Source organism: Microtus pennsylvanicus, chromosome 2 (genome assembly GCF_037038515.1).
Source record: "Microtus pennsylvanicus isolate mMicPen1 chromosome 2, mMicPen1.hap1, whole genome shotgun sequence".
NCBI lineage: Eukaryota > Metazoa > Chordata > Mammalia > Rodentia > Cricetidae > Microtus > Microtus pennsylvanicus.
Genome location: NC_134580.1, coordinates 113,880,838 through 113,908,597, shown reverse-complemented (window position 1 = coordinate 113,908,597; position 27,760 = coordinate 113,880,838). Strand labels below are relative to the sequence as shown.

General features: G+C 42.3%; 1 protein-coding gene across 10 annotated transcripts in view; it reads right to left on the bottom strand.

The window, feature by feature from the left end:
- Positions 1-27,760, bottom strand: part of Plcb4 (phospholipase C beta 4) — a 358,529-nt gene that overhangs the window by 126,826 nt on the left and 203,943 nt on the right. For all 10 annotated transcript variants that reach the window (XM_075962284.1, XM_075962287.1, XM_075962283.1 and 7 more), the window contains one exon: positions 8,593-8,691. In XM_075962284.1, the coding sequence (XP_075818399.1) occupies positions 8,593-8,676 (84 nt within the window). In that variant the 5' untranslated portion in view covers positions 8,677-8,691. The remainder of the gene's footprint in view (positions 1-8,592; positions 8,692-27,760) is intronic.

Genomic DNA, 27,760 nt, shown 5'->3' with positions numbered 1-27,760 from the left:
AAAAACTGCCTGTGAGTTCAGGGGACATGGCTGTGTTAGCGTTTAAAGGCCCAGAGCTGGGATGGTGGCACAAGTCTATAATTCCCTTACTCAGGGGGTTGAGACAGGTGCAACAACTTCCAACCAGGACTACACAACCTAGCAAGGACATGCCTCAAACACACACATACAAACAAACACACACCAAACAAAAAGCTAAAGACATAGCAGGTCAGAGGAAGGACAAAGACTCCAACTCGCCTTCCTAGAAGTCCTGGTGCTTCCCAACCTGCAGGTCCCCTACTATGGTTTGGAATTTGAATATCCCCCAGGTAACACTACTGAGTGTTGCTAGAACTTTGAAGTGTGTCTTGATGGGATGTCTTTAGGTCACTTGGGTATGCCAGCTCCAACATGTGCCACCTTAGGCCCAAACGTTCACCTGTCCTGGCATTGGACCCTTCAGAATTGAGAGCCAAAATAAATTGTCTCTACCTTGCCTCCTCTCCCCTCCCTGATCACTTTAGTGGTGTGACAGACTGAACCCAAAACTCTAGGAAGAGTTCTATCACTGCTCGACTGCTGCTCCCCATATGTAGCACAGGTTGGTCTAGAACTTGCTATATAGACAGCCTCCTGAGCGTGTAAATTAGAGATGGGCAATTTACGCATTACCAGTCAACTATATGGTTATTTTATAACAATGGAAAGTTGACTAACATCAACATGCTACAAATCATTCCTTAAACAGCCCAGAATAGCTGTCTCCAAGATGCAAGATGCATGTCAGTCCATGTTCAAAAGAACATTGCATACAGCAAGGAGGATGAAATGGAAGCTCCTGACCTAGTTCCACAATGTTGATCTCATACTTGAGTGTGCAACAGCTTTCTCTGAGGGCTGAGTTAAGATCTAAATGGCTCAGGCCATCCCTGAAGTCTCTTGAAGGAGGAATGTTGAGTAGGCTCAAACCTTTGTTGGTACTGAACATGCTGATCTGGGACCCTCACTTTTCAACCTCCGCTCCACAGGAAGCAACTGCCCGGCACATTTCCAAGTATACCACTGTTCTTGACTTCCAGTCCAACTTTGGTCCCGATGTTTAATATTCTGATTCGTTCTGCCTTCTAGCCTTGCATCTACAGGATCCATGTCTTAGAAGGCTTTCTGGTTAGCTCGCGAGGTCGCGGCCAAGCTGGTTCCATCTTATCAATCAGCTGCCCCATCAAGTCACCTCCTGAATCAAGTCCCCCTTCCTACCTTGCCCATACCATTGCCCCCTCCTGTACTCCTGAGTGTCCACCTCTGCTAGCATGCCTTTCAGAGCTACAGTTAACCTTGCCGGACTTTTACTTGCTTATTTGTGTCCATCCGTTTGTTGTCCATTTCCTGCCACTGAAATATCAAGTCAACAACGCTGAGACTTTATCTTGTTGACTGTATTATCTCAGTTTTGCGAACGGTGGCCAGTCAGTGCTGTGGAAGTGAACCTATCCTATTTACGTATAACTGGCAATGCCTTCAAGAAAAGGCCCTATACATCTTCTAAGCTACTCCAAATCTCATCTAAGAAAATGTTTTCTCATTTCTTTCTCAGAACCTTGCCATGATAGCAGATGTGATATCATGGCACCTCTGCAAAGTACATTTCTGGATCACATAAGGGTCACGTGTATCAAAGGGGATTTTTAGCACTGATAAGCTGTAGTAGGGGACTGTTATGGCCAAATGAACTACATAATAACTCATACACAGTATTCAGAATGTCTGATATATTCATGCATACAAATACTGCATCATAATCAGAAGAGCTTAGTCCTGAAAGTTTATTTGTTCCGAATGGTCCTGTGAATCTGATTTTGAAACTTCCTGATAAATCTACAACATTAACAGCTTACTGTCAAATCATCATCCAGCAAGCTTCACATCAACATCCTCAAGAATTCTTCTTTAAGGCAATGGTCCTCAATGTTAGTTAGCTGCACATAAGATTCCCCCACACAGATTTTCTTTTTTAAATTCTGTTCAAGTCTGACCTTAAGTCAGTGAGAATCTTAGGAGGAAGCAGGAAAAGCATGGGAAAGGCTCTGCGGGTACTGGCAATGTGTGGACATGTAGAGGGGAAGTTTCTGAGGACTGTCTGTGTTCCAACCTCAGCCTCCAAATCTCCATCTCATGACGGGGAGAGGGAGAGGCCAACAACATCTTTAATAAGTCTAAAATAGCTACATGCCACACAGTACATTTTTCTTAAAAACAGTACCTCAGTATTTAAAAGAAAACCACTCTGACCTCTTTTGGTGCCCACTACACACTGCAAAGGCCCTGGGGAGGAGGTCCTAGAGGCCTGTCCTTAATCCCACCAGGACACCAATGATCACACTGGGAGGCGAGGAGGAGACAACACTAGTTCTTTTTTTTTTTTAAACTGTTTGACTGCCTTCTTCCATTTCCTTTCTATTCACCTTAACTTTGGCTAAATTCTGTGGATTCTGGTTGATAAAAAATAGTTTTGTTTTTTTAAAGCCACAGATAAAACTTCTGTCCTTGTCTACAGCTTTTCCTCCACTTCAGGCAAAAAAAAAAAAAAAAAAAAGACCCCAACCATATCCACAAAGGTCCCCTCCCTTCGCCTGCCTACATTTCTGCTGCCTTGCATCATAACGCCCATTTCTGTGTCAGTCACCACAGCCCCTATCTCTCTCACCAGTCGCCAACTCCAAAAATCCCATGGTTTTTTATGCCTGTTCTCAAAATCTCCACTGGTTTTCCCTGTGTCTAACCAGCTGTCCAGCTGCTCCTTCAGCCCACCTCCACTCTTCCTGGTGGTGGACACGAAGAATCCAACCTTGTCTCTTTCCAGTCACTAACCAGATCATTCCTGTTCACCACCAAAGAATACCAAAGGCTCCCGGGGGCATTTAGGATCTAATCCTAGCCTTGGGCTAGAAAGTTCGTCTCAGCTTGGGTCCCAAGCCACATTACTCTCCACCTCCAGTGGATAGGTATTCTCCAGGCACACACACACCAGACTTTGCACAAATTACCTTCATTTTACCTGTGCTTTGGCTATGTGAAGCTTCCTTTTTAAGGTCTCCAGCTCAGCCCTCTGAAGCCATTGCTCCATCCTTTTATCCCATGGGAGTAAATCCCTCCCATGTGTTTTTCTCATGATGGTTGGGAGAAGTGGAGGGGTGAGGGAGGAGAAGCATAGGGAACCACAGGACTGGACTTGAAATTTCATACTGGGAAACAAAGTGACATCTGAACTTTGTTATGTTTTTAAACGACAGGTTATATATAATATGGACTAGAGATTGAAAAATATAGAACTTATATCCCCCCAAAAAGGTTGTAACTGAACAAAGTCTAATTTGTAAATTTTACAAATTATAAATTACAAATTGTAATCTTCAGTCACAAAGAACAAAATGAGAGATTTAATTCCATTCAGTGTTTTTAAATTTTTTTCCTCAATATACTCTAAAATAGAGAATGTATTACTATTCACTTTATTTTTGACTGCCTTCAATTATTTTGTATTTAAAAATTAGACATAAGTTCTATTTTATGCATGGGCAATCATCAGCCTTAACTCCCCTGAGCGTATAAACCTGTATTCTCCCGCAGTTTTCCCAGGCCCTTTTACTCCCCAACGCCCGCGTTTATTATTGCTGTGGCTCTGTCTGGTCAGTAGTAATTAAACAGTATATTCAGCTTGATTGTAAGAGTGGAGCAATTGATCAGCATTATCGTGGTGAGCATCGCGTGTTCTGTGAGCGCCTTTCCATGTCAGCATCAGGTGCTGCTACTCTTGGAACCCAATATCCTGACCTTGTTAGGTATGAGCTAAACTAGCCAAAGTCATGAGGATGACGACATATTTTTTCAATGTCATACAGGCACTATTAAAGGTGCCTTTTCTCAAATGACTTTTTGTTGTTTTGTTTTGTTTTCGAGACAAGGTTTCTCTATGTAACAGTCCTAGCTGTCCTAGAACTCATTCTATAGATCTCAGAGATCCGCCTGCCTGCTTCTGCAGTGCAGGGATTAAAGGCGTGTGCTACCACTGCCCAACTCAAATGATTTATTTTTATAAAAGGATTTACTATTATTTGATCTGCTGTCCATCCACTATTTTATCAATTCTAAATTCAGGGGCTTGTTTGTTTTAAATAAAGAATCGTGTGACTTGGGTCTAGTAGTAAAAGAATGCCCTCATGACTAGCTTTCCATCCCGGAACTGTGCTTTATGTGGACTTAGATGTTAAATCAAAATACTTGCAAGGAACTTGTGTTGGGAAAGGCTCTGCCATGTGGGCTGCCAGGGCAAGTCCTAACGTACATGCTGTGTTCCACAGAGTGCCCTGGACCCCTGTCTGTGCTTTCACCTGCTTCTGCCTCTGCCCCAGCAACAGCTGCTTTCGGTTTTCTGGCAGTACTTGTTGCCACCAGCTGCCACTCCTTCTATTCCCATAGGAAAGGAGGCCTGGGAGCAGGAAAAACAGACCAGACAAGAAATCAAAATGGCATCCCTCATGCCAATGTACCACCTTACCAAATATAACTCTGTTATCCTACCTTCCCAGAACCCAAGAGAGACAGGCAATAGCCAGCTCTCCTAGACAGGCTGGTTTCTGAATTTATCCTCACATGAAAACGTGACCTGAAGTAGTATAATAAGCAGACATTTTCCCATCCTTACAAGGAAGTAACTGAAAGGCCCAGTGCTTTTGTCTTTTCTGTTTCTGCTTTTTTTTTTTTTTTTGGCCCTTTTTGGGATGCAAAGCCAGTCTTTCTACTAGGCTCGGTGAAACACTGACTTTAAGACACAGAATGAAGTGTTGCTTGACTCTAGAATTAAACTCCAGCCAGACAAGGAGCACAGCTCAGTGGGAGAGCGCTTGCCTTTGATCTGTGAGGAGCACAGAGAGGGAAAGGGGGGATTAAAACAATGAAGACCCTAAAACTAAACCAGTGTGATTTTTGTCTATTGTCACTAGAATAACAAGGGCAAGGAATCTCATGAATGAGATTAAGGAAATTTGCAGTATAGAGAGTGCACTGGTGGCTGGTGCAATACTTAAACCCTGTTCAGGCTGTCCCTAGGAAGAAGTAGCTGGAATACTTAGCAGATTCAGATGAAGGGAAGCGAGTGGTTTCTTTGCCATGGGAGGCGAGCAGGATTTTTTTAAAATCTGCTTGTATAGTTTGATATATTTGCCTATAGTCCAATGATATGAAGTCATGAGCTATAGGACGGAAGCTATGTAAGTTTAAATTTAAATTAACTAAAATAAAATAAAACTCAAATCTTGAATCCCACCAACCACATTCCAAGCCCATGATATCCATGCATGGCCAGTGCTTGCTGTCACGGGGAGTGCGGGTTCTGACCAGATTCAGCTCAGAAGTTCTGTAGGAGAATGCCAGCTTAAGACAGCAGACAGAGGACAAAGGGAAGGGCAAGAATCTTTTTAAAATCAGGAATTTTAAGCAGCAATGCTGCCCTGTGAGCCAATGTAAGGTGAAAGGGCGGAAAGTCTGCAAGAGTCTTTAATCTGGATGAGGGGGACTAGAATTCTTCTCTCCGTGGTCGAGATGGGGAATTTCATCTTTTATGACTAATAGTCATATCTATAAAAAGATAAAAAGAACGAACTGAAAAAAAAAAAGACTCTAGAAGAGTGACTAATTGTAAAAAGGTATGGGGATGACGTGCCCTAGAGGGTAAGGGTACTTGCCGCCGAGCCTGACAACCTGCGTTTGACCCCAGACCTCCACAGATTCCAAGGAGAGAACCAAGCCCATCATGTCATCCTTTGGCTTCACATACACACACACACACACACCACACACACACACACAAACTAATAACAGTTAAAACATTTTAAAGGCAGAACATGCGCCTTGGGGGCAAAAGACAACAGCTCCTTCACCAGGAGGTTTAGGTAATGGAACTCACACAAGAGTTTTGGGGCTTTATCTTGAAGTGCTTTAATTCTCTCAGCTGCCACCACACCTTTAGTCAATGTCACTTTGAAACACACAGCTCTCACGTGTTTCTGGGATTGCGTGTCAGAAAGGGTTTTAGGAGCATAACAATTTTGAGTAGCCAAAGAAGGAAACCGAGATGTAAACAACGTCAGGGGTGGGGAGGGGGCAGGGGAGGCATTATTAAGAAAGTCTGAGCATAGAATGCTGGGAAACACAGACAACACAGAAGCCCAGGGAGAGGAGTCCGAGGAAGCCAGGGAGGTTTCTAAAAAGAAAAAATAATGCTTAAATGCAATATATACATTGACAAGTATTTTTAAAAACTGAGTAGCTATTCAGCGTTTTCCCCATGTTGAAGCTGATTTATTATTGCATCTTGAATAGAAAACAAGTATGTTCCTTCACAAGACAGCTTCTTATGTTATGACTCTTCTAGATGCTTGGCTTTCCTCTTCTCTAGTTCCCCTCCATCCCACTGGCAGTCAATGTCACATCTCAGGATTGTTTACCCATAAACCAAAGAAACAACCTTTTTCTGACTGTATTTTTACAAGTGAACATTTTAATGGCTAGGACTCAAAAAAAAAATGCATCTTATGGAACTGGGAAGTGATAAGAAAATTTGGCTGCAACCCAGCTTGAAACATTATTTGGCTTTCTGGTTTGATGTGTTACTAGGAAAAAACAGCATTTTTATTCCATAAAATTAAAACTCTTTGTTTTATCTTTCACTGTAGCACCTCACGAAACCACGCTCTGAAAGGTAAGCATAGCTAGACTGAGCTTAATATTTGTTGGGCCTTCTTCCCTGCAGGTTCACTTCCCCCTCATATTTAGGGAAAGCTGGGGAAATGCACATGCTTAGAGAAGCATAAGAAATGGGGATTTCGTAAATATGAGTTGCTATGATTCAAAACCAAAGGGAGTCCTCACAAGAAACAAAAGAGCACGAAGGATGGAGCCCCTCCGTCCATCAAGTCCTGTAGCACGTTGTTCCTCAAGCAAGTGCCATTTCTCTTGTACACATCTGCTTACCTGGAACCAAGAGAGATCAAGAGCTGCCAGTGATCACATTCAGTCTCTTCCAGGGGACCCTCTGGCTTATGAGAAAACAAGCCATGTTTTTAAATTATCTTACAGATTTCCTAAGGCTGGAAAAGTGCCTCAGAAATCTGAAAATCATTTGGGTCACTTTAACAGTAAAGACATGATGTCTCACACTAGCCCACACCACAGAGACACTGAAGGGGTTGGAATATGCTACCCTAAAATACAGCCCCTGGCCACTCAAGAGTGATGACTTAGGAAGGTCATCTCATCTTGCAACTTCTGCTTTCCCCACTTTGCCAGAAGCAGGCCATACAAATGTATCCGAGAAGACATAAAACAGATCAAAAGATCCTCATTCCAGAGGGGTCCTCCCTAGCTCGGTGAAAGGAACATCCCACTCTAGGAAGATGGACACAGAAGAATGTGAACCATGTTGCTTGCTGAATCTTTCAGTTTACTGTCATTGCAGTGATCACCCCCCCCCCCCAATTGAATTCTTAAGAAAACTTCCAGGCAAATTAGCCATTGATTCTGGTCACCGGATGCTGCTTTATCTTAGAGTGGAAGGCCTTTACTTCGTTTGTGGTAAAGCTACAGACATATGAATACTATCATTTCAATAGCTGAACTCAAAGGAAGAAACACTGACCACGTTTTGGCTCAACATTTGTGCTTCCATTTTGTTTTCTGAAAATGTGACCCTTATAATAATCTACGTGGTGGAAAGAACAAGTCACATCAGCCAGTACTACCGAGTCCCTGGGGCAAAGGCACTTCAGCATCTGACATTCTGAACTTCAGGGGACTGGGCATCCGCTACCACATTTCTGTGATTTGAAAGGAATCGAATCTAAGTGAATTAGTTTTACCTTTTCCTCTGCCTTAGAGAAAACACAACTTTCATCATATACCCTTCGACAGGTCGTCTCAAATTCCAGCATTTAAGGTAAGGCTTCAGCTCACCTTCCCAGCTGTGCTAGCGCATTGGTGGCCTCAATGCCTGGCTGTATAGAGAGCCTGGCGCCACTGATATTTTACAAAGGCACCAACAATAAACCATAGCAGCAGAAATATGCAAGGCTCTGGTCATAATGGTCCGTACAAATGAAACAAGCAAACAAACAACTAGCGGCAAGACCCACTCACTGCTACATTTATAACGAATGGAAAGGTTTACGAGAAAAGCTTGCCAAAAACACTCCATTAAACCAAACCGTTACGGCATGAACCCTATCTGTAAAACCACAACGGTAGCAACTACCTTATAAGGAGCTTGTTGGTGAAATTAAATCACACACATGGAGTACTGAGAAGGCGGCTTGGCACAGGGAGGTCCCTCAATCAATGACACCCATCCCTGCTATTATTTTATCGGGTCCATGATGACCATTCTACAAGTTGCTGACAGCATATCATTATTCAACCCCATAACTTACCTTCCCTTCATTGTAATTTGCAAACCTCAAAGATGTTACTTATATGATAGAATGTTCAGTACTATGATTAAAAGTGGATAATTATTAGACTGTTTTGAGAAGGGGGCGAAAAATAACAGCACTTTGTTACCTCTTCGTATCGGTCAAAAACTGCCCCTTCTTGCAAGAAGGACGGCACTTCCTTCTGCCAGTTAAATTCATAAGGTTTGGCCATGCTGGTATTCAAGACCTGAGGAAGAACAAAAGTCTCATTAGTGTACAATATTAAAGCGCAAGGGCTTGTCAAAGCTCAGACATTTTGACTTTTTTTCCTTTAAATGTGTGGTAAAGGTCCACATGTTATCTTCCTCCAGATGCCCTCCTATTATCTGATCCTAACATTCCTCCTCCTTGTCTCTAAATGTGAAGAAACACTTTACATCCTGTGAAATCTGCATAGAGAAATGGTCCTATGGATCACCTCAGAAACCATACACAGGAAGCCACTGTCAGCATGATAGACTTTTTTTTTTAAAAAAAAAAAAAGCAGTATAGTGAAGGTGGGGTGTAACTCAGTAGACTTGTGTGCTTAACCTGTGTGAGGCCCTGGGTTCAACCCCTATAAACACAAAGAGACAAATTAACTTTTTAAGGAAAAGTAATGGAGAGGCAGAAACAGCGGCACACACTTAGAATTCCAACTACTTGAACAGCTGAGTCAGGAGTTCAAGGCCATCCAGGGCAACCATGAAAGACCTTTCCTATGGAGAAAAGGGAAGAAAAGGAGGGGGGCTGGAAGAAACTCAAAAGGATACAACATAGAACAAGTAGCTTTGGGGACTGGCCAGAATGTACAGAAAGAAGCAAGGGATTCCCTGTAGAGTTTCATGTGCTCTAGGACATTCTAACTCAGGCCAACTACCCTTTGCAAGTTTACCTTTGTTTTTACTGGGTTATCTCTGATCCTCCCAGGGTCGACACAAGAACCCAGACATAAGCACCCAGAAAGGGATGGAGTCTCTGCCTTCTCTACTATTCTCAGTATTGCGATGTTTACTTCCCACTGAAGTTCTCATTTCATCCTATGGCCTCATTACATGAAGGCCTCTAGGGACTGGGGTAGCTGAGGAAACACGGGACCAGAGGATGCTGGCTTCTGGCTCTGCTTTCAAGGGAGAACAACAGCCATACTGGTAGACGCCATTTCTGGTTTAATTTTTGCAGAGGTCTAGGGATCAGACCAAGGAAAGAGGTATTTGGGGAAAATGGCAGTAAAGTACCCCAGATTTGCTTGATTTTAAACTGTGGGGGATACCATTCTCTGAAATACTTCTTAGGATTTGATAATAGGAGCAACAGCCAGTTTATTTTACACAGATGAGACAATAAAAACGATGACCTCGCACTAGAAGGTGTTGACCCAGGCAATTGATGTTTAAAATAAGAAGCAAACCAAGGTATGTCTAACAATCTAACTGCCTGCAGAAAAATCCCAAACGAGAAATAGCTACCTTTTGAAGAGATGGGGAAGGGACTATCCATTCCTCCCCTTTTGCAACCACCTCAAATCCCCCAGCTAAACGATTCCAGTTTGTGGCAAAAGTTCTTCCATGCAAACTCTCAGCTTGGCTTGGAAGTCCTCCAAGAACCAGAAGGTTTAACTACCTCCTCATCCTCCATTCTGCTAGAAAGACATTACCTCACTGCACAGGCCCCAAAGGAAAGGAAGCACCTGAGAAGGGTGGGGCTTTCAAGGGAATGACCATCACAGAGCTGACACAATGAGGCACCCTTTCTGGTGTAAACAGTGGAGCAGCTCCTGGAAGGAAGCCAGTGGGCTTTGCATGGGCCCATTGTCTGCGTTCTTACACAATTGAACAGATTATTTTACACAGGCAACTGAGGACAATCTCCCAAGACTTCAGAGAGCTAAGACGGAACAGGCTAGGAGGGGAGTCCGAGATGGGATGGCAGAAAACTCCTTCTCGAGAACAGAACGAGAAACTGACAGCTCATACAAGAGCACAGAGGACCCAAGAGAGATTGCTCAGAGGCCAGATTCAAGGGCATGCACAGCGGCCGTGACGATGGCCTGACATCATATAGCACAGCTCTGTAAACTGAGGAAGACAGTTGCTTGTTTGTTTGTCTTACTCTGTCCAGCATCTTTTCTTAAACCTGCTGCATTGCTAAGCTTACAATGTGATTTTAAAATGTGTCCCTTGGACATAACGTCATCTTCAAGGCTCGCCAGACTGCTGTCACCTATTGTTCTCTGGAAAAATCCATAGCTATGTTGAAGATTCTGCAGACTGACAGACTGATCAGGACTTCCTGATGGTGTCAGAATGCTGCAGGTGCAAAGCCATGTTGATGTTGACGGCCAATTGTCATCCAACTCTTGATCTGACCTAACATCCTCTGACTATGAGAGCTACTGTCTGCAGACTATTGGCTTTCACCAGCTCTAAAGCTGAGAATGCAATCAGAAAGCATCTGAACCCTTTAGCAGTATTTTTCTTACTTTGCTGTAACCTACCCAGCTGCGGCCTCCACCAATGTATTTCGTAAATACATTGATTTATGATTGTCTTTTGTTCTGTGTCCACTGGAGTTCATACAACCACTTTGAGGGTCGGGGGATGCCATTCATGGCAAATAGAGTCCACATTTCTAGGGAAAGGTTGAAGTCACTTATATTATCTGAGGATAAACCACTCTTCATTCTTTATGGAGTGCATCATGCATTTGGCATTGATACTGCTACCTCAAGTCTGGCAGGATTAACTACAAAACACTGCTCTCTCACTCCAAAGTCCTAGGGTAGTTCTGATCAAAACTTTGGCAAATATATTTGTTATTGGGCACATGACTCAGTTTTAGGTATAGGATGGACAAAGGACAGGATATAAAATCAGGTTTATTCCAGGTACATGGCTGGCACAGTGGGCTACCTAACGACCCCCCCAAGCACGCTCACATATTAGGTGCTATGAACGTTACCTTACAGGGCTAAAAGCATCTTGAGATGGGAAGCTAGTTCTGCATCATTCTTGTGAGATCTATATCAAAAGAGCCATTATAAGAGGAACATTAGGCAGAGACAAAAAAAGAAACCATGTGGCCAAGAAAGCAGAGACTAGAGCAATGTACACACGAGTCAATGAGTGTTGGAGGACACCAGAAGGTGAAAGAGGCCAGGAATGGATTCTCCCTACAGCCTGGGGAAATGTGGCCCTGAGGACACCTTCACTTCAAACTTCTGTAGGAGAAAAATTTCTGCTGCTTTCAGCTACCCATCTTTAGCCACTCTTTACAGTGGTCTAGAAACACATGCCCTGGCTTCCGGAAGCTGCACAGGGTTTCCAACAGGTCTATCAAGTTGTGACAGGACTGGGGATGCAGCGAGTGACGAGCACAGGCAACACCTCTGTTGATGTTACTTGGAGTGTTTCTAGGGTCCATGGTATCGCAACAGCTTGGTATTGAAACAATAAATAGAAATTTGAAATGAGCCCCATGACTTCCCCCAAGCCAGCCAAAACCGTTGTTGTTTTGTGTCTTCTCTTTGTGAACAAAACAGTAGTACGCGGTGCTTTGACTCGTCAACATCCAGTTTTCAATGGACAACAATACTGCAAGGTCCCAAAGAAACTGGGGTGTCTACTAGCAAACCCAACTGCATGCTGGATGCCAGACTCACTCAGTACACAAGGCAATTAATTCTCTGCTCTCCTCAACATTTCTACAACCCATGTCCCCTACCTTAAACCCCTGCATTCCAGAGGCTTCGCTTCCCTTCTCCCAGCTTCTCTTTCCTATAATAACCCTGCCAATTTGACGATGTGCTCTCTTGGTTCTCTCCCTCTCGGTCCTCTCTTTCCTTCCTGTCCACCCCACCTCCCAGCACCCACTATCCTCTCTCATTGCCCCATTCCAGATGTCTCTGGTTGTGGCCTTACTCATAGTTGCAATAAAAACCTTCTCCTCAAACATATCTTGGAGCAGTCATGTCCATTTTCATTCAAATACACCATGCGGCACATAGGAATTTTACTAACTGCAACAATTATCTTTCAACTTTAACCTTGTGATGAAGACATTCCATGGGAATTAATAACCCTATCCCCATCCTACCCATACAAAGTGAAGCAGACCCAAATAACCACTAAAATCCATGGTAAAAATACCTAAGATTATTTTTCAGAGATGAGAAGTTGACACAGAATTTCCACTGACCAAAAATGAGTTGGCTGCTTGAATCTTTAAATAATAACCTCTTGTGTTTTTAAAACAGACTAGGGCCATCCTGAACTCTCAAGTGCCTGGCTTTACTTCAAGCTGGAATCCAATTCGACACTGACATATCATTAATGATAATTTCCCCATTTGCTAAAAATACCTCCATCTTCATCAAGCCATTAAATAGCCTTTCAAAAAGCACACATGGAGTGCAAGACTAAGAAAATAGGCAATAGTGTTGAGAAGTGAGGGTAAGGGCATTCTTGTATACTTGGGGATAATGAATTTTGCAATTAATTCCTATGCCCTTGAAAGGCCCTAGTAATGAGTAGCAATTTGACCAGCGGGATTTCTTCTAACTCAATGCATGCAAAGCTTCTGGACAAAGATACTATTGTGCCATTTAAGATAGAACAATATTGGCTGTCTACAATCGTAACCAACCAATCACTTAAGTACACTACATATTTAGATACTCTCGGGCCTATTAAAAACAGGGCTGGAAAGTATGGTTGTTTGCTTAACAATGGCAAAGCAGAAGGTTTCCTAAAAATATTCACAGCTTTTGCCAAGCAAATATAAATGCGCCTAACATGTTGTTAAGCAAATAAAAGAGCAAACATGATCCAAACTGTTTCCTGTTAGTATAGTTTAAATGTTAAATGTCTCTCAAAAGCTTGTATGTGGGAGGTCCAGTCCCTAAGCTTCAGGGGGTGAATGGATTCCCCAGGTCATGGCTTGTTAGGTTTGGAGGGGCTCTATTAGAGAACTCCTCTGTTTCTCTGCGCTTCTTTGTTCTGCCCCACAGGGTGCTCACTGCCCTAAGTCCTGCCCCTTCACAGACTCACAGCCTTTGGCCAAATGATGCAATACTCAAAGGTTTTAATGAAAGTGTAAGCAAAAACAAGGCTTTCTGCCTTTAAGTTCTGTCTCTGTCTCTGTCTCTGTCTCTGTCTCTGTCTCTCTCTCTCTCTCTCTCTCTTTCTGATGTAAAGCAGTCGACATGGTATACACAGACATACATCTAAACACAAACATGAGGTAAAAGAGATGGTGATCAAGTTTTTAGTGATTTAAAAAATACTTTCCTTTATTTTAAAATACAGAAAATTCTATTCAACACAGATTTTATATTTAAGGAAAAACATTCTCTAAACTGAAAGAAAGATGACATTTAACAAATTATTTCTTTTCATAAAAAAATCTGTTTTTACAGTGTCTGTATTTTCCACCAGAGTTCTTGGCAAGAACAAACTAAGAAACGACTAGTAAAGCTGTCAACTGTTTCCTTTCCTCTTCTGGCTTTACAGTCTTCACTGTCAACGGGAAGGCTCTCACACACTGGCTGTGAGTAATCATCATTCAGCACCTAGCAACGGGCTCTTCGGTGACGAAACTTGCAGTAACATTTCAGACAGCTATATTGTACTTCAGAAAAAAAAATATGTTCTTTCAGAATTTCACATATGTATGCAAGGATATGACCGTATCTACCTGATTTCCCCCAACTCTTCAAAGATCTTCTTCAGTGCTTCCCCTCTCCACAAACTCCACGTCCCTTCCATGCCCCCTGTCTTTTTAATCACCCAATTAGTGCTGCCCATATGTGCATGGGGATGGGACTTGATTTGTGATCATTTAAAAATCTGATGAATGTATAATTTAAAAGAACTGTCTTTACACATGCATTATGTGAACTTCATGATCATAATATAAGGTTCATTATATGGGGACGTTCCACGGTGAGCAGGAAACACGGAGAGTTTAGAACAAGCTTGATTTGAATACAATGAATAGCTGCTCCATGATATAGGGGCACACAGGAATAACTTTCCTGGCCCAAAATAAGGCTCACAACTGACACTCCTACAGCAAAAGACAGATTATATTCAAGGCATAATAAATGTATTTAGTAAGTTTTACAAGATATGGAAAGGAATACCCATAGAAATGGGAGAAAACTGTGTTTTACACACAGGTTTCATTCTAAGTGGGCAGTCATGAGCAATTATAATAGCTGAGTAATGGGTACGATCTCAGTAAGTTATCAAACCATGTTTTTTCACATTTTTCCTGTCATCTCTGCGTCTTCCTTCCTTGTTCCTGGGTATGAGGGTCGCCACAGAGAAAGGAGAAAAGCAGATACTGACCTTCCTGTAGTTTTCCTCAGCTTACAAGACATAGTATGCCAAGGTGCCACGTGTTAGGGCAGTGTGCTCTGAGCCCAGAAACATAATTTAGTCTGAGATGATCAGTTTTCAAAACAGAATACAACAAAGTGCAACTGTTCCCTAAAGGGAGCTGATTCATTTCCCCAGACTGCTGGGATGTTGGTTGGTTGACTGTAACATTTCTCACGCATGGCATCGAAGTTTTATCTAGGCCTCCCGAATCCTCTTAAACAGGTTAAATGGCTGAAACTCTTAAAGTAGTTGTCCATGACGGAGGGTTTCCAGTCTGATAATCCACTGCTAATCACTTCTTGCCTGAGAGCTCAGTCCCCCGGGAAGATGCAGGTCACAGCTCATGATGGGGAACCACAGTGGTGAGGAAGAAGGCCCTCTGTAGAGGTCAGGAGAACTCACCCACGGCACTCCTACACAGTGCCTTCTGAGCTGTGCACTCCTAAATGCATATTAGGTCCATCTCCGGCTTAACAGTATTTTGGTATTGTAGAAATTAAACTGCCATTTACATAAAAACAAATCCCCCTACAGTAATGAATGACAGAAATGGAGATGAAGAAATTCATATTTAATATGATACAAGGAAATATATAAGAACAATCAGAATATTCACACATAGCCATACACAACATGATGGGCCAATTAGAGACGGCAGTCCCATCAGAGTGTCACAGAATTATAAAATTCATATAACTTAGTGTGAATAAAGCCGCCACATCAATACAATACCACATATTGCTCATATATTTGTGGTGATACTAAGTTACTTCAGTTTGTTATTTCAGTAAAGAATTACTGAAATGCCAGTCATGTAAAAGTATAGACATAAAATTATCTGTACTGCATAAAAGTGGACAATGACAGTAGGAAGAATTTTCCTATCGTATGTATTTAGTAACAATACTTTTTAATTCTTGAGGGACAGTGTACTCCTATCAGCAACAATAGTTACTGTTTATGCTGGGCTTCACCTGTGCCTTGTATAGCCCATGGCTGCCACATCTCAGGACTGCATCAAGAGAACATGTGGAGCGACTGACCTAAACCACGTGGGTTTGCCTGAGTGCACTACAGGATGCTCACACACCAAAAACCATCTAACAACACACTTCCCAGAGTGAGACACAGTTCTCAGAACACGGCACATGACTCTCCAGATGTAAGAAGGAAAGAGAATGTGTGTAGGAGGAGCTGAGGAGGAAAGAAGGATATAATTAAACCTGGCCTCTAACTCACTGATAACCAATTTGTTTTTATAGAGCTTCCACCTATTGTAAATACTTCTCAGAGTAAAGATACCTCTTCTGTTTCTGAAATAAATACATCCTCCTGACTGTGGGGTACAGTAAACACCGGCAGCATTTATTATGGCTTAGTACTTAGGATGAAAATTGTTAACCTCAGTGGCCCTGAGACATGAAATTAACTGGCTCTTGGATACTTGTAAATCTTGAAGAACTTGTAAATCAGTGAAGAACCTGTTGTAATTGGGTTGTTTGCTGTTTGTTTTGGAGGCAGAGTCTGACCATGTTGCCCAGTCTGGCCCTGAAGTCTTGGACTCAATTCATCCTCCTGCCTTGGCCTCCTGAGTCTTTCGGACTACATCCACATACCATTGCCTCTAGCTTAGAGAGGACTCCAACCTCACATTCTTCCTGCTCCTACCAAGCCCCTCCCCAATAAGCCCCAAACCAAACAAATAAACAAAACAAAATCAAAAGAACTTGCTCAAATATTCAGGTGTAGCAGGGGAACTAAGGTGGATATAAACCATCCATAAATCTCCCTTATGGGTAGGTGTTAGCCACACACAGCTGGGAGAAGAAAGAACACGGACCACCTTGCTCTCACAGCTGGACATCCTACTAAGTTTGGGAAAAAGTGAAACAAAATGCCCACATGCATAGAAAAGCTTCAGTTTGGGGAAGAGGGTATAAACACATTATACAAAAGCCCTTCTGGCTCTTGGTTCCAGGTTTGTTTGTTTCATTTTGTTTTGTTGTTGTTGCTGCTGTTTGTTTTTGAGACATGGTTTCTCTGTGTAGCCCTGGCTTTCCTGGAACTCACTATGTAGACCAAACTGGCCTCGAACTCACAGAGCTCTACCTGCCTCTGCCTCTGAGTGCCAGAATTAAAGAAGTGGGCTACCACATGGTGGTTCCAGGTATGCTTAACCAGGAATTTCAAGGAACTCTTGTGCTTGGAAAAATAGGGGACATCAGGATGGAGATCGTGAGAAAAGCAGTTTTGGCTAACATCTGCCTCAGCTTCAGTGTCCTCCCTGGAGAGCCCTCCAAGCTGCTAGTTGTTTGTTCTGGATATCACTATTTGAGTGAGGATTTAAACAAGGAGCCTGTGGGGGAGTCCAAAGAAGACTCAGGCGCTGTTAGCTGACCTTAAATCAGGGCTTCTCAGAAGAGGGTACTGGATGGTTAAACCTCACTGTCAATGTCACGGGATTTGGAATCACTTAGGAAACATCTTGGGGTGTCTCTGAGGATGTTTCCAGAGAGGTTTAACCGAGGAAGGAAGATTCAGCATGACCATGGGTAACACTACAGGCTGGGTGCTGGACTGACCAAAATGAGAAAAATGAGCAAGTCCTACACATTACCCTTTCGCTGCGTCCAGGTCTACTGAGATATGAGGAAGCCCAGCCATATGATTCCTCTTCCATAAACTTTACAGAATCTTTCTTTCCCACCACCACGGATTTACTTCCCCAAACCATGAATCAAAACCAACTTTTCCTTCCATGAAACTAACACAGGTACCTAGATAGCAACCACCAACTGGCAGCTTCTTACCCATGTATAACTGTAGGTCCACTGCCCTTTTCTAAATAAGAATCCTGGAGAAAGAGGCTCTGGCGCCCAAGGCATACACAGCTAGGCAGGAGATTCTGATAGAACAGCTAATGGAGTTTTTACCTAACAGAAAAGGAGGCTGAGAGGAGAGAGAAACCCTTGAAGGGCAGCAGGGACGAAAGTGCAGGAAAGTCACCAAGATTTGTCTATAATGTGCATCTTCCCAACCTGAGGAATCAGGGACATGATGACGGAGCATAGGCAGCTGCTTTCGATTGACACTGAGGTCCCTTAGTTACTGTGTAAAATTCCTTTAAACATGTCTTTCAAGCTTCCTTCTTAAGGGTGAAAAAGGAAGCTATGGCCTTGAGTTTCAACTGTCAACTTGATATATTCTAGAATGACCCTCACTGTAGGACTGTGTAGCTCAGGTTGCCTGTGAGTGTGTCTTTGGGAGATTCTCTTGATTATGCTAATTGAGGTGCTAATTACTGGTTACCCTTACAGAAGCAGAGGCAGGTTTCCTCCAGCAAGTTCACTGGTAATCTGTAACCCCTTCTCTAAAGGGATGCACTGCCACACACAGTTTGTTAGCCAGCATCTTCATCTACCATGAACTCTATGACACCTTAGACTCTATTTGGATCATAATGTCAATATATTGGATATCAATATACAATGAATGGTTACCTTTCTTTTTGGATGAACTCCCAACCAACCCTAAATACAAACCGGGACAGAGGAAATTAATATTCACAAAATGACATTAAGACACCTTTAATGTAGGAACCTGTTCTTCCCTCCTGAGTCTCCAAATGTCCCAGTATGCTTTCTGTTTATAAAGGACAAACCCTGCTGTTTGCCTGAAATGCAGTGTGCAAAACGAGTTTCCATTTGCCATGTGGCTCTGTAGCTGACTGAACTTGTGAATAACGTGTAGGCTGGATATCTCCTCCACGGTTTCCGAAGCCCTGCACTGCACCTCAGCCCACTCTCTCCAAGTGTATAGAGCTCACATTGGCACCCGAGTCCTGAGGAAGAGAAATAATACCCTGACCTTATCCTTATGGAAGGCCTAACTTTCTTGTCCCCTTTAAGAGGATATCGTCTCCCCTTGTAAGACCTCACAGACCTCTGATGCCCATCCCTCCCAACTTTGCCCTTGAACTATCTCTCTCTTATAATTACGTAAAAATGCCACCAACATGAATCAAACTTCTTTTTTTTTAAAAAAAAAGACGATTTTACAGGCTCAACTTTTGCTTTAATTATCAGAGTATTTCAAAGGAAAGGTTTTAACTTTATCTTTCCTTAAATAATCTTTCTGAAGTTTGCCTTAGGCATAAATATGTGTTAAGTCTGAAGACTACAAGGCTGGATTGCATAAAACAGGGATAGGCTGTGGATAGGACAGGCCTAAATTCAAGGATTCAAAGGATCCTTTCTTTTAAGAACTATTTTCTTATTAAAATAAGCACGCACAATGGACTATTAAATTTAACCAAGACTCCTTGCAGTTACACACTGGCTAAGCTGTTTTATAAATAGGCCATGCTATTATTACAAAGGAATCACAGGAGGAGAATAAAGTTTAAAACTATGCATAGTGGAACCGAGTCCAGGCCATATATGGGGAAATATAACATGTAGGCACTAAATGTGTCTGAGAGCGACAATTGTCCCATGTTCATACCCACAAAGGTATTTCTCTGTGGCTGAAAAATAATCAGTTAAAGAGATATGGCAAAAATAAATTCAAACTCACCCCACCAGAGGTTACATTGTATGTTCAAAATGGTATAATCTGAACCCCTCGAATGCTTCAATTAAACTCAGCGATGCAACTGATAAAAATAAAGACAGTGAGAAGAAAGTACATGGAATTTTAAGTCTTAGGGATGTTGATTCTACTTTTAAATTGTTTTACTTAAAAATAACTTGATTTATTTATTTTTGGGGTGCGTGTGTACGTGCACGAACGCGTACATGCCTATGAGTGTAGGTGACTGTGGTGGTCAGTTGGATCTCCTGGAGCTGGAGTTACAGGCAGCTGTGATATCCAAGTTAGGCACTGGTGTGTTGGTAAGGTTTCAGGGTTTTTGTTGCTGTTGCTTTTGATTTTTGGTTTTGTTTTGTTTTGTTTTTCAGACCTCTTGACCCAGAGCCAAGGCCGTCTGGAGAAAGAGAACTTCAATTGAGAAAATTTATCCATATGTTTAGCCTACAGATTTGGGGCATTTTCTTGATTGATGGTTGATGTGGGAGGACCTAGGATACTATGGGTGGGGGGCCTAGGACACTGGGTGATAGCAATCTTAGGAAGTGATCCTGAGTTGTATAAAAAAGCAGGCTGAGCAGGCCATGGAGAGAAAACTAAGAGACTACATTTCTGCATGGCCTCTGCTTCAGTTCCTGCCTTAACTTCCCTCCACAATAGGCAACAGTTGGGGGGGGGGGGTGAAATAAACCTTTTCCTCCCCAGCTTGTTTCTGATCATTGTTTATTACAATAGGAGACAAACGATGGGGGCTGGAAACCGAAGGAGGGTCCTCTGCAGGAGGAGTATTAGGTTCTCAACTCCTGTGCTGCCTCTCCAGTCCCATCTACTTTTTAAATCTAGGCAAATTCTTAAATAAAACAGAAAAACCTTTCTCTTCTAGCTTGGTTTTAACCTTTGAATGCATAAACCTGTAAAGAGCCTGGAAGAAAAAAAAAGCAAAATCCTTTATTTTAGTTCATTTAAGGGCTAAATATTACTTTAAATGATATGATGACTTTCTGGGTTCCTTCCTCTAGTTTTGGCATTGTTTTTCAACCACTCTTTCGGTGGAGTTGGAACAGTCACCACTGAGCTAAGTGGTTCATGGATGTGAGTGAGTTCAGAACGTTCATCTCAGAACAGGCTGCAGGGTCATCTCGTGCACTCCAGGCTCAGATCTCTTTAAGGCGTTATGATCACATGTCACCCATCCTGTCTTTCCCTTCATAAGCACTTCACTGGATACAGAGAGGGGATGTGGTGGTTTGACTAAGAATGGCTCCCAAAGGTACAAATATTTGAATGCTTAGTCACCAGGGAGTGGCACCATTTGGTAAGATTAGAAAGATTAAGAGGTGTGGCCTTATTTGAGGAAGAGTGTCGCTAGGGGTGGGCTTTGAGGTTTTAAAAGCCCATTCAAGAGCCAAGAATCTTTCTCCCTCTCTGCCTACAGATCAGGATGTAGACGTCAGCTACAGCTCCAGCATCAGCCTACATGCTGTCGTGGGCCCCACCATGACGATAATGGGCTAAACTTCTAAATGTAAGCAAGCCCCCAATTAAATGCTTTCTTTCACATGAGTTGCCTTGGCCATGGTCATAAGTGTGCTGTATCCTTAGTGAACAGTGAGGTGACTCTGTTCTAGCTTTTCTCCCTTCTTCCTTATCTCTTAGAAGGGACCTACTCTAGAAACGTATTAAAATTGCCTCACAATTTTATTAGATGTTTTTTGTCTAGAAAATATAAAAGCATCTTGATTTTGTCATTTCTTCAGACTTCACCCCCATTGTGAAGTTCCCCATTTACATATAAATTAAAACCTCCATGCTTCTCTCTCGTTAGTGAGTCTTATTAATTTGGTTCCTAAGAAAGTCAAACAGATGACACATGAACTAAGTGGAGTTAGTGGGAAATTCTTTTCCCCTGACTCAGGAATAGGCATAATAACTAGGAGTGGGGGCTGCAGCTGTGGCTATGGTTGTGGCTCTGAGACAAGAGTGCTTACCTAGGCTGCACAATGTCCCAGGTTCCCACCTCAGAACCACAAACAAGCAGCGAAGACCAGGGTGTACCCAGCAAGTGCTGCTGCTGGCTTGGTCTGATAGCCCAGCAGGAAGACTAAAACCGGGTCTTCCTCCTTCACTTTAGACACATGGTTCCCACGCTTGTGTAACGAGCTAAACACTCCATTGTGACATTAAGAAAGTGAATGAGAGACAGCCAAGTTTTACAGTTCTATAAGCTATTTGTCCACAGCTGTAAAAGTGGGTCTAGCTATAATTATATATTAAGCTATTTCCACAATGAATATTAAGCCTTCCAAACTGGAAACAGACTGACAATGACAAACAGACTGTGAGCCCAGCTCTCATCCATCGCAAACATTAGCTGAGCAGCGAGAGAGCATCTAACCTCTTTAGGGTTTCGGGTGTCCCTGTTTGTATATGATATACTTTCCTGAGCTCTTCCAGCTTAGCTGGACTAAGCATTATTTATCAATGTGAAGAGATTAAAGTCTATGTGTGTCAAAGTTATTTAAGACCATACATATCCTTCCTGGAATATATTTATTTCCCAAAGAGAAAGCCACACTTAGGCAGGTCCAAGTAACATGTTAGACAATGTGTTGTCATTGTGTATTGAAGAGCAAACCACAGAGAAATGACAAGGTGACATTCCCAGAACAGCCCTCTAGTATCAAAGCACACTTACAAGATGCCAAACATTTCCCAATCCTTGGAAGGTCAACAACCTTGAAATAATTGCCCCTTTCATAAGATCTGTGCTTTCATTGGAGTGTTTTAAAGTGTGTTTGCTTCTCCAGCTTGTATAGGAACTAAAAAACATCCTTCGTTCTAACAAGGCCCAAAGGCAACAGAAAGACACCAGAGGTTGGTTGCAAGTCAAGTCCCTCCCAAGAATTTGTATCCTATATTATTTTAGTAAATGTCTTTGACATTTAATTCAAGCCAGGCTGGGAAAAACAGAGCAAACCCCGGGTTTCTTGAACTAAGTTCACTGCCCCCGGTAAGACAAGGCCTTGGTTCCCCCAAGTGTCTCTACGAATAAGCAGTGTTCCTGGAAACCGCTTTGGTCCTGGTGTCATCTGCGATCAATTATTCTGTTTCTTGAGGGAAAGAGTTTGAACAAACAGACTCTAAAATGCCACAAGGCTGCAGGCCAGGAGGACGGAATTGCAGTATGTAGGACAAGCCAACTTCCTGAAGTTACAACCAGAGAAGGAGTTGGAACAGCACTTAGCTCGGGAGTGCTGACACCAGGACCACTGACTGCCATCCTTCTAGGTTTGAAGTTGCCCCTGAAGAACACTCCCATCACAGGCAGAAGGAAGGCTTTATATTTGACTAAGCCTTTTCACAGACTCCATTCCCGTCAGAAACCATCTGCCCAATAGCAAGTTGTGAAAAGTAGAGTTCAGAGAATTCCAAGTCCCTTAGAACTAAAATTTAACCCTGCAGAGGCTTCTCCTTCAATGTGCATCTCCCATTCGCAATACCAGTGTTCCTGTAATACAGTGAAACATTCTGAAGGAATGGCCTCCAAACAGCGTGACCAAATGTGACCTTTTCCTGTGGTTGACTTTAAGCTGCTTAAGAACAGGGAGCTAAAAGAAAACTAAAGACTGCTTCACCGGAGGAAGGGAATGTGGAGAAGGCCGCCCCTCCAGTCCCCTCCCTAGGCATACCTGAGGACAGATTCTTACAGCGTCTACATCAAAAACACGCAATAGAAAAAAATTTTTTATTATCCCTGGGGAAAAGGCAGTTTATTTTAAATGTACTCATAAAATAACTGTTCATTTGTTAAGAATCCCCTTTTAAAAACTGCTTGTTTATAGAATGTTCTAAATTTTAAAGAGAAATTTCAATGTGAGGGAGAAAGAGCAGGCTCTACGCGTTAGCTGCGCTGCATTAACTGGCCCGCAGTGCTAATTGAGGGCTATCTGTAGTGGACATTGTAGCAAAATTTGGTAGTTGCCTACATTTAATACTGGTAAAACCACAACAGGATTCAACCATTACATGTGTTTTAGTTTTATTCTTCTCTTTTCAAAACCAAAGAAAATGACATTCAATTTGATCATAACTTGAACAAATCAAGTCTGGTGGATAGTACATCTAGTGTCATTAAATGTTTGTGATACTAAAAGTTTTCAAAGGAAGGCTTACAATTAAGATATATTTTAACCACCAAGGTTGTATCCTTCTATGGCCCAATTTGTTTCAAAAAATAAAAGGGGTTGTAATTGATTTTGTCATTTCCTAACCACTAATTTAATTTAACTATCTTAAAACATGGGATCCACCTCAAATGTTCTGCTCAAATGCTTTTGAGCACCTAGGCCTGGAGTCTTCCATCTTGATCTCTATCTTGGTTACAATTCACCTTAAGTTCCATGACTCTTGACTCTCACCTTTTGCCTCTCTCCTGCACATCCTCTCTCCGCAGCCAGTGCTGCCCAGCCTTCTGTTCCTTATCTTTCCTTCCTTCCTTGACAATCAAGGGCCATCACCAATCTTGTCTCCCTTTTAGAACTTCAGCCCCTTGTATTCAGTGCATTCCGTCACATCATAAGCAGTCTCCACCAGCCTTCTTTGGGGATGGCAGGTGTCCAAACATGCCCTGAGCTGAGTCCATTACTAAGAGAGGGCTATTTGGAAAAATGAATCCAATTTTTAAAATCTAGTAACAGTAAGCAATGAGAAGATCTTTGGGGATGCTGCTATGCTTTGGATTAATGTGCTGCTCCTAAGATCCATATGCTAAAAGGCTTGGCCCTCAGCTGATTAGCTTCTCAGAAGTGACAGAATTCTTAAGAGGCAATGGGTGGTGATGGCACGTGTCTTTAATCCCAGCAATCAGGAGACAGAGGCAGGTGGATCTCTGAGTTTGGGGCCAGCCTGGTCTACATAGTGAGTTGCAGGACAGCCAGGGCTACACAGAAAAACCCTGTCTCAAAAAAAAAAAAATTAAAAGAGAATTTTTAAGAAGTATGTCCTGGTGTGAGGTCTTCAGGTTACTGGGGCATGCTCTTGAAGAAGGCAGTGTTATTCCAACCTCATCTTCTTTGCCTCTTTCATTCCAGGCCAGGCCAGTAGTTGAGTGGTTCCATTCTACCACAAAATCACACACTGCCTAACAAAGACCCAAGGAAATGTGGCTGATTAGTCAGTCATGAACCAGCCTACAACAAACAGGAGCCCAAAAGTTTTCTCTTTGTAACTTGATTATTGCAGGTACTTGTTACCACAATGGAGAGACATGCCAGAGGTTATTATACACAGCAACCATGAGGCAAAGGAAATTGGCCTTCTCATATGACAAACACCTAAACTCTCACTGAACTTCACCTTTAATGAGCTAGTGGTGAAGATATAGAGGCTTAATACTTAAATCAGTTTTTAGGAGTGCCCTATTTAAAAGACATGACAATCTCGGCCAACCACCAGATGCCATCATTCAAGTATTTCCTGACCCCGGTGCTACAATCTTCAGAGGCCTATGAACAGAACAGTGACCTGGGGAACAATATGAAAATGAACCATTTTTATCATGCAAGTAAGACTCTAAGGACTACAGAGTTCAGATGAGCTGTGCTTGTACTGGAGTGAGGACCAAAGCCAGAAAACTCAGGCAAGCTGGCCACTGTGCCATTACCTACCAACGGATCTGAGGAGACTCTCATCAAGTCCCTAGTCTGACTTCTCAGGCCAAGTCAAGAGAGATTTCTTCATGTATTTGGAAAAGAAAATAATAAAGTCTGTCTTCAGCCAATAGTAAAAATCGCAAATAAGGACCAATGATCTCAGGATCACATGATTTTATTTATGTATTTATTCATTTATTTATTTTGTTTTTTACTTTTGTAGTGCCAGGGCTGGAACCTAGCACTGGTAAGCTCTCTATCATACAGGCTGTGAGCCCAGCCAGAAATGCAGACAATAAATCATCAGGAAACTAAACATTATTTTACAATGAAGTGAGCTGTTTCACAGAGCAGATACTTCCATCCACTTAAGGACGTGGAGGGTCCCTTCTTAGAAGTGACCAAAAGACTGTTTGCTGGGTGACTGATGTGCTTAATTCCCCCTTCTGCTGCCTGTCAGAAACTAACGCTGGGTTAGTATAAGCCACGGTGACACTACAGGCACCTTATAAACTCCTGTGAATCAGCGTCTAACCATTCCCTCACCACAGATACATGGTCAACTGTGCTCTGCTATTTATTCTGGAAAGAATATTAGTGACAGCTCAGGAGTGAGTAGATAGCTGCAGAATGGTTGGCTGTTGGGGAATGCCTGCCTGATTTCCATCTGCAGACAGTCTTGGAGCTACTAAAGAAGAGAGCTTCCTTCTTCTTAAGGAGCTATCGTCACGTTGGTTCATGGCTTAAAAGGGACTTGAAACAGTCGAAGTATTAAGAATAGCACAGAAGGCAGCGGGCAGTATGGCTCACACTGACTACACCTCTTGAGCCTTTTTCTACCCTAAACTAGAACTGACAACAAATTCGAAGTCAAAGCTCCGAGCTTCAGATTTTTGTCATTTTTAGCCATCTCTGTGCCAGTCTCCAGAAGACAAAGAACTCTGATTTCAGGATTCCAGCCAACATTAATTCTGGGAAGTCTCGGTTTGTGTGCCAAATAGTAATCATTTTGTTTTATAAACTGGATACAATATCCCGAATTAATACTTGTCACAAACCATTACATGCAGCTGCATCAGGCCCCCATGCCCAAAATGGGTATCTTAAAATTAAAAATCTAAAACAAACTGTTGAAGTTTCCTATCTTCTCAACTCATTTCTGAAACATGGAGTCTGTTAAAATCAAGACAATAGCCCCATCGACCACAGTCAAATGAGCCAGCACGAAATGAAAACATAACTTAGGAGGAAAAAGCCCTGGCTTTTCCCCCAGCTTAAAAATATGAAAATGTCTGTTGTTTGGCCTAAGGGGGAAAAAATACAAGGGATCTAAAAAAAAAAAAACATCAGATACAAGATAAACCACAAAATGCAGATCAGTCATGTGCAGTCCCGTCTCTCTGGCAGCTTATGTCGCAGAGTAATTCTGTGAAGGCTTTACGGAAAGGTCACTGCTGCATTTCTATAATATCAGCATCTATGCTAGCATACAGAGATCCCCCCCAAGAGTCTGAAATATTAGAAAAGCCTAAAGTTATTAAGATTTCGGCATGACTCAACTAAGTTTTCTACAAATATTACAACCATTTTCACATCAGATAAGCTGTGGGAGATAAAAATGGGGCTCATAAAGATAAAATCAGGAAAACAGCTTCGCTGCTTATTAGTTCTCAGAGAGCAATTTTAAAAGCATCCCAACACTGTGAAGGGTCATTAAACGGCGCATTCTGTATTGGCACTTTCCCTTTGCAAAGGAACGAGATGAAAACAAAGGTTAAGGTCTCCGGAGATAGCAAAATGAGCTAAAGTTCTTCACATAAAGTCTAATGCAAGTGCCAATAATATCTTTGGTGCTGTTCACAGTTGCTCTTCTCTCCTGAGATTCACCTGGGCAACCTGAGTGATAGTTTAGGTGGAGTCATGTCCAATCTGTGGGTTCATGACCCCGAGTTTGCCATCTTAAGTTTTCTAATTTTTCTAGGAAAATTGTAAAACACATCCAATATGATCAGGAAGACAAGCCTGGTGTTTGGCAGTATGTGAAATTCATTGTCACATGTTTTTCATTGTTTGCTTTCCCCAAATAAAACCATTTTTAAGTTAATTTTGTGTGTGTGTGTGTGTGTGTTTTCTTTCTATGTATGTTCACAATGTTTGTTCAGTGCCCATGAGCATTAAATCCTCTGGAAGTAGAGTTATGGATGGTTGTGAATATTATGGGTGTCACAAATGGAACCTACGTCCTCTGAAAAAAGCATCAAGTGCTCTTATCTACTGAATCATCTCTCCAGCTATGAAATCCCACTGATAAAAGACATGGTGGAATGTTGAGGGAGCTGCAGTGGAACATTATGATTCTTGGTGAAAGAAAGGTACTGCCTCAAGTTCATAGAGGACCCATAATCTCAACACATCTATCACCAAGCAAGATACTATTCTTTGGTTCATAGACAGGACACCTGGCAAGAGCTTTAAGGGCCTTGGCTCATAGCCAGAGGTGCAGGAAAATGACCACAGAAGTCTTTTTGGTTAGATGACATACGGGTCTCAGGAGATGTTACACTAAATAAAGAGATCCGCTCAGAAACGTTGTCCTCTGTGAAACACGGCCGCCATTTTCATCTGTTCATCCGTGCCAGCAAGACACCATCATGCA